The 7,534-nt window shown below is 45.3% G+C and overlaps 2 protein-coding genes across 2 annotated transcripts; both read right to left on the bottom strand.

Annotated features, from left to right (window-relative positions):
• Positions 1 to 2,609: 2,609 nt before the first annotated feature.
• Positions 2,610 to 3,035, bottom strand: IUM83_05787 (uncharacterized protein; the record flags this gene model as incomplete). Its single annotated transcript, XM_067929944.1, has 1 exon — positions 2,610 to 3,035. One exon carries the CDS (start codon positions 3,033 to 3,035, stop codon positions 2,610 to 2,612), a length of 426 nt encoding a protein of 141 aa, XP_067798346.1.
• An 824-nt stretch (positions 3,036 to 3,859) lies between these two features.
• Positions 3,860 to 4,891, bottom strand: IUM83_05788 (uncharacterized protein; the record flags this gene model as incomplete). Its single annotated transcript, XM_067929945.1, has 1 exon — positions 3,860 to 4,891. The coding sequence occupies one exon, from the start codon at positions 4,889 to 4,891 to the stop codon at positions 3,860 to 3,862; it is 1,032 nt and encodes a 343-aa protein (XP_067798351.1).
• Between the last annotated feature and the right edge of the window lie 2,643 nt (positions 4,892 to 7,534).

Consider the following 7,534-nt stretch of genomic DNA (forward strand, 5'->3'; position numbering starts at 1 on the left):
CGCTTTCATCTATAAAAGCATCACCAAATGAAATGGAAGGGAGGGTTATTTTTGATGAAATCGAACACAATAAACGAGTGGTTAAGTAAGTACAAAAAAACATTCCAACTGGCTCTATTGTGCGATATAAGATACAACCAAAACCATTTGACAAAGAAGGAGCGAAATATTCAAAAACTGTGTATGAAGTTATCGGATTAGATGGGTTAAAAATGCGTATTAGATCAAAGAATAATCATGTTCTATACAAACCAGTCAATGACTTGAAAATTGTTCAAGCAACTACAACTAATGCACCAATAGAAAACAATGCTGTGTTTGAAGTGGAAAAGATCCTGGATCACAAGAAGCAACGCAACGGTAAAACTAAGTATCTAGTGAAATGGAAAGGATATGATGATAGTGGTAACACGTGGGAGCCAGAAGAAAACCTTCGTTTGATTAACAAGAATAGGCTGTCAGCATTAGAAAGAAACTATTTTAGGACGAAGTCCTGAAGCCATTGGCGCAAGGACAAGTCCTTTTGCCTTCAGGCTATCGATTCGAAAAATAAATAACAGCCTGACGCCGAGAGAGCTGTAGCAATCGAAGATTGCAGCAGCGTTGGTTGCACCAACCGCTGCTCTTACGCTGAAGACATCAGAGCTTCGCTCTAATACCATATCGAGCAGAGCTTAAAGAACGTGACGTGTAAATTTATTACAAAAAAACAAGCAATGCACCAGAGAGAAAAAACGGTTATATTGACTAATTTAGTCTGAAGGAACCCCCTTTCTTTCGCATAGAGCGCAGCTTAGCCATCTTTGCTTTCATTTCAGGAGACCCGTTTCTTACCCCCACACCAGTAAGATTCTTTACTTCACCTCAAACAGCGTTAACTAAACCAGGCTGTCCAGTATAGACCCCAAGAGCTTGAGCGCCTTGATCTACAACACCAGATACAAGTGGTTTAACTACAGGCCAAACATTCTCTTTCAACCAAGGCCATGCTTTATCCTTGATCCAGCTCCATAGTGTTGGTATTGTGCGCCGCGAGTGTAGACAGGACTGATGGTATTGTGTACCGCGAGTGTAGACAGGACTGATGGTATTGTGTGCCGCCAGTGTAGACAGGACGGACCCAGCGAAGACTCATCCGGAGACGGGACGGACCCAGCGAAGACTCGTCCGGAGATGACTCCGCGGTGAACGAATTGACGGTGGGCACGGCACATGCCTAGCCGTGATGTGGTTGGACAGACCGAAGACTGGCACTGAGTCCTCGGTAGGGTAAACAACATGACGAGAGGCATCAAGGAGCACAAGGGGAACAACAGGAAGGGGAGGACAGTAACGTAGATTTAGGCTTAACGATAAATCTCACTTCGGCATTTGCCCTCTTCCACACAAGCACAAAAAAACAACACATAGCGATCCACCACTCAATCCAGACCCAGTAAGAGCGTCTCCGTCCATATTTAACGAAGCAGCGATTTCACCTGGTGAAAACACAATTGCTACTCCTTTACCAGCTTGAGCAGCCTTTTTCCATTTTTTTCGCGTTTTCTGGATGAAGTGCTAACTTCTTTGAAGAGCCTTTAACTTGAGAAGCAGTGAAAGATACTTTCAATGTCTTTAGAAACTTCTTTTTTTGAGCATCCGTGAGCTCATCACAACTGACCGAAACGTAAGAGTTCATGTTTGCATAAAATATCTATATTTCAAGAAATAAAGGTATTTCAAAAAAATAAAATAAATGTTTAAAGGATCTAAGGCTACAACGCAAATGTCTTGGGTTTGTTATTTTTCAATCTACCTCCATCCATTGTCGTTATGATTGGTTTAGTTGTGGTAGGCTTTACACCACGTTTCTGTTGTAATACAAGGTTGTTTAGAGTTTTCAATAATCTTTCTTGATTGATGTGAGCAGCTGATTTGATAGAGTTGCCTCTAAGATTAGGATATCGCACTTTTATAATTTTCGAATTCATCTTATATTAAACACTCGTCTAATCAATTTTAATTCTTTTTCCAAACGACGATTATCATTACCTAAACCACGAGCACCTTGAAGTTTATCAAATTCAAGTTTTAAAACACCTCGACGACCCTTTTGACTACCCATACCTAAACCGCTCATGGAGTCAATTGAGAGAGCTCTTTGGAATCGTTTTGGATTGACAGACTTGAGTGTAATATCTTCAGATACAAGTCGATCTCCATATCTATCCGCAATATAGTTAACATCTTGTCTCCGAACGGTACTCGCCTCTGACGCGTAAGCGCATGTCGTAAGTTACGACTTACAGAAAGACTTGGCATTTGTATATGTCATGTGCTTCACGTCGGGGTAGGTGTATAAGTTGTCAGCAGGGTTTCCGGCCTATGTCGTAAATGATACGGCATGAGGATGGAGCAATCACAGCTCGATGTCGTAACTTACTCCACTTGCAGCCAACAGATGGCTGAGGAGGTGCACTGATCTGCAGCTCTTTTCAGAAAACCCACGAAAGAAGGTACGTTGGCTCAATAAACTTGGCATTCAACCACACGAAGCTCACCACTCATCAACTGAAACGCAGCCTACACGCTCACTCATCATTGCTGTCAGAGTCAGAGACATCGCTTCCTTACTCGCGGACGAGCTGCAGTTCCCGCCGTGTCTTCTTGCGCTTTCCTGCGTTCTTGCCGGGTCGGCGCAGCACGACGCGCTTCCCCAGGCTGGCAGGAACGTTCTGCCCGGCGCCGAAGTCGTCGTGCCAGATCTCGAAACAGGTTTTGGCGACGCCCTTGTATTCGCGGCGAATCTTGTTGCACAACCAGCATTTGGCGTTGTCGATGGAACAGCGCTCGCAGAAGTAAGTCGTCGCGAAGGACTTCTTTTCTGTGCGGAGGAGCGCACAAACCTTGCATGACCGTTGGCAGCGCTTCTGAACTCCGGTGACGGTGACCCAGTCTTCGGACTGCTCGAGTGCGTGCGCAAGGCGGACTGGTGTTCGCCTACGCTTCTGGCCGGAGGGAGGTGGTATCTTGTCGAACCCCAAGCGGTTCGTCATGATTGTTCAAACAACGTAAACCCTCATCTTCAGCAGCTCCACGGCGAGAAGAACCGAGGTGTAGTATCGGTCGATGATCACAGCACGCCAGTTGTGGCGCGATTGAGGAGTGACCGTAGTCTTCAGGTTCCGCAAGACGGCCGCTGCTCCAGTCTTGGCGTCAATTCCGGTATCTCCTCCATCGTTGTTACGCTTGCCCACATAAACTTCAAATCTAGAACAGATACGACATCAAGAGATGTCAGAATTCATTACATGTCGGAAGTTACGACATAGAAAAATGATCAAACAAAACATCTGTGGCAGTATGCCGTCTTTGCGTCGCACAACATAAACAGTTTAGAGCCGTATCGGTGCGGCTTATTAGACATGAACATGCGCGTGGTGTTGTGCTTCGACGTGGCAGGAAGTACGCCTTCGTCGAAGGAGAAGATGGCTGGAAGAGACCAACCTGCCAAGAAGCGCTCTTGGATCTAGTCCACAACAGGACGTAACTTCCACAGCTTATCGCGACCGTGATCTGCGGTGTTGTCAACGAAGTGAAGGTCGCGCAGGATGTTTTGGCAGCGGTCACGCGTCATGTACCGCCCGAACAGTCCGGCTGGTATGGCGCCTTCCTCGACCATGGACCAATGCGCAGCGTAGCTCCTCTTCTGAGGACACAGCATGCGCGCGACTAGAAGGCCAACCACACGAAGAATCTCGTGGGTACCGTACTCTTCCGCTGCTTTCAAGCGCCGAGAAATTTGCGCGGCGGTCTTACGATGACGTCCAGTCTGCCGCGCCGCCATCCTTTCTGCTCGCCTCCCCACTTGCTGCAAAAATTAGCGGTTAGTCTCCCTCGCTATCAAGACCCACACGGGTTTCGGCACGAAGTACAGTAGTGTCAGCAGTGGCGACCGCCACACATCGAGCAGCGCACCAACAGGTTTGGCCTCGTCCGCACCCAACCCAGGGTACGAAGTAGTATCGGTTTCGAACTCTGTCGAGACTGGGGTCCGCTGCATTGCCCGTAGAGCTGCCTCCCGCTGTTTGAGAGCTGCTTTGCTTAGTTCAACGTCGCCACCAATATGCAGCGACGCGAGGAAAGCCTCATCCATCTCGGCGGCGTCACTGTCGGAGAGTTCATCGCCCTCTTCATCGAACTCGTCGCCTCCAGAGTCGCAGTCGCCGTCGCAGATGCCACCACTATCGCTCTCATCGGAGCTGAAGTTCTCGTACTCACTGCTGCTCTCTCCATCCTGCAACACGTTCACGTCGGCGTTGAGTTTCAGCGGGATCCGTGTTCGTCGTGGGGGAGCTGTGGGAGAAGTGACAGCACGTTCGTCCTCCCCCTCACTCTCCAGCCCCGACGCGTCCGACATCAGGCGCAAGCTGGCTGCTGTGTCTCGCTGGTCATCGTCAGCTTCCAGGTCTCTCGGGGAGAGGTCAAATGCTCTCGATACAGCAGCCTGCGATAGTTCAGGCTCCAATTCAGAGGAGGGTCCAATCATCTGCTCGATGGTGTTCTGCGACAGCAGTACACTTGTGTCAATCTGCGAGAGTCTAATGGCGGCGTCGCCACCGCCACCTCCGCCGCCCCCCTCTTCAACATGCTCCTTGCCGCCGCCCTCCTCTCCATCATGCTCCTCGTCCTCGACCAGCAATCCCGATTGGAAGGCGTACTCCACAACGGCACGCTCACCTATCAGCACGTTCGCGCCCTTTGGACTACTATAGGTCCATTCTGTCTGGATACCTGTCGGCCGCTTCGACGTCCACCCCGCCGCCTTGAGCTGCCGCCAAAAGTGTCGGAAGTCAACGTCGTGTGGTGCCGCGGCGGGGGCGGCGGGTTTCTCTCGGCGACAGGACCGCATACCCGCCAGCCCGCAAATTCTCGAATGAGCGGTCTGGACCAAACTGGCATCCATCACCCATCCGAGCCCATCCTCTGACCCGGTTTTGTGAACTTGTCGCAGAGACCTCTCGCAGCTTATGTGCTGCGGTTGTTTGAAAACCACTTGATTAACGTATGGGAAAATCGTGTCCGAGCCATTTTCTAATATAAATCGCTCAATGTCGTAACTTACGACATACAAAAAAGGACATGTCGTAACTTACGACGTTCGGAGCCAAGGTGTTAAGGGCTCCAAGCCAATTAGCATTTTTATCAACGCGACTCTTAATAGACGGACTGATTTCCTTCTGTTTCTTACTCATGATTGCTGCATATTCACCAAGGTAATATGCTTTCTTACCAATCTTTGACCCTTCAAGAAATACCTTCTCATCCGCTAACCAAGGGTTGTCATTGTATAATCTGATAATAATACCTTTCACTTGATTATTACCATCTGAAATAACCTTGTCACTTGGATCGACTGGTTGAATGTTGGTATTACTGTTTGCAAATGTACTTGAATCAGGATTTTTGAACATCGGTGATTGTTTGAATGAGATGCTATTTTGCTTCAAAAATTTGATGTACATATCCAGTGTCGATTCCCATGAGACTTGACTGTTGAATTTTGCTCGCTCACCATCAAAAACTTTTAATTGTGGAACACCTTCACTATTAATTAATTTCACTCGATAACCTCCATTTATTGGAAAATAGCCACCGTGTTGGTTTCTTCCCTTCTTATATGGGATTGGTAATCTCGTTCCCTCAGGAAAGGTATTGCTCATCAAAATATCACGAAGTACCTCGTATGCTCCAGACTCAAGGTTGAATCCAAACTGATGCGACGAGCCAACGCCAATATCTTCTGTCTCAATGTCAATAAGATTCAATATGTAATCATACGCTGCAACCCAATCATAGTTATTTAGTGGTTTGTTTGCTAACTTACCGTTATTTACATTGAAAAGTTTCCCATCTGTTCCAATATAGACGTTTTTATCTGGAGTACCAGAATTTAGAATTGGATTGACCTTTCTTTTGATAATAGTTGGGTTGATGGTGTCTTGATCAATTATTTTTTCTCGGGCATTCTTTTGAAAGTTGAAATCATTAGCTTCAACTTGAGTTCCAAAGTCGTATGTACTCTGTGAGTCGTCAATATCACTCAACGAATCTTCTTCATCTCCAATGTCATTTAAATCGTACTGACTGTTTACTGTTGTCATTGTAGGTGTTGCTTGCATTCCTGTTGTAGTCATTGTCGGCACTGCCTGCATTCCGGTAGTAGTCATTGAAGGTGTTGCTTGCATTCCGATTGTTGAGAGCGAAGGTGTTGCTTGCTTCAACATTTTAACCTTTGCAATGTCTATAGTTTGATCCAGATCAGTAGCCCATTGCGTTAGTTTATATCGATCATTCTTAATGCGTGCCAATTGAAGCTCCTCACTGTTCTCTTCAGCGAGTTGCTTCAATTTATTTTTTCGATCGCGGACAGATTTAAAACTTGGAAACATTATCGAGTCTATATAATATTACAATTATTGTTTTCTATCACGAATTAATAGCATTATCAATGAATTCGAGTCTTCAAATTTAACATTATTAAAGTCTTGATCAACGATGCTCAGAGTAATATTGCTGTATGCTCCATCATTAATCGAGAGCCATTGATATTCAGGTGGCTGAATTGAGATCAACTGACCAATTGATGTTCCTTGAGGACTGAACGAAGTCAGAATATCAGGTGGTGTGCTAACCCGATTGTTAATGAGATTAGAACGAATTAAATAACTGCTGACGAGATTAACTTGTGGAGAGATATTGCTCAAAAATACTTGATTGGTTGTTTGAATGCTAGACGGGTACGTTGCTGGACTGAACCCAATCACATTTGAAAATCCGTTGTTTGAAACAGTGATTCGAGGAGTATTAGTTGCGGTTGGTAATCCAGTTCCGGTTAATGAGTATAAAAACCAGTCGATGGACGTGAATATCCACTTGGAACAGAAGTTGGTGTTGCTAAGCAAGTAATTTCGCATGAATAATACGTTGCGTTTTCTCTCATAGCGATATACACAACGTTATTACCTTGAGAATCAATCAAGTATGCACCAATGCTAACTAACTGAGACTGAATGTAGTTTGAAATATCTTCATACGAATAGTACCCATTGGGAAGCGTGATCGAAACAGATTGATAAGTCGCCGCTGTTGGAACTAAAACACTAAACGTGTTGTTGCTGTATAAACTTCCATTAATGTTGAATTGAGAGTTGTAAATCTGCAAGCTCGACAGAGCAATTTCTTGATTTTTAAAATTCACGCTTGATCCAGTAAAGTTGAATCTAAATGTATTGTTTAAGCCATTGGAAACAATGTTATTACGATTAAAAATGATAGTGCTCGTCATTTTTCAGATATTCGATCTGTAGCAATCAAAGATTGCCGAGTAAACTTTGTTTACGGTTATATTCGATGAGAGAAATTAATTAAAAACTTCCCCTTTGAAATTCTTCCGAATTTGTTGCTTGACAGAGTCTATAAACAACATCTGTCCCTTTTCAGATGTTGCTTGTTTGTAATACCTGTAAATATCATCTTCACTTACTCCAGGTAG

This window comes from Phytophthora cinnamomi (genome assembly GCF_018691715.1).
Source record: "Phytophthora cinnamomi strain GKB4 chromosome Unknown Contig10, whole genome shotgun sequence".
In the NCBI taxonomy this organism is placed as follows: Eukaryota; Oomycota; class Peronosporomycetes; order Peronosporales; family Peronosporaceae; genus Phytophthora; species Phytophthora cinnamomi.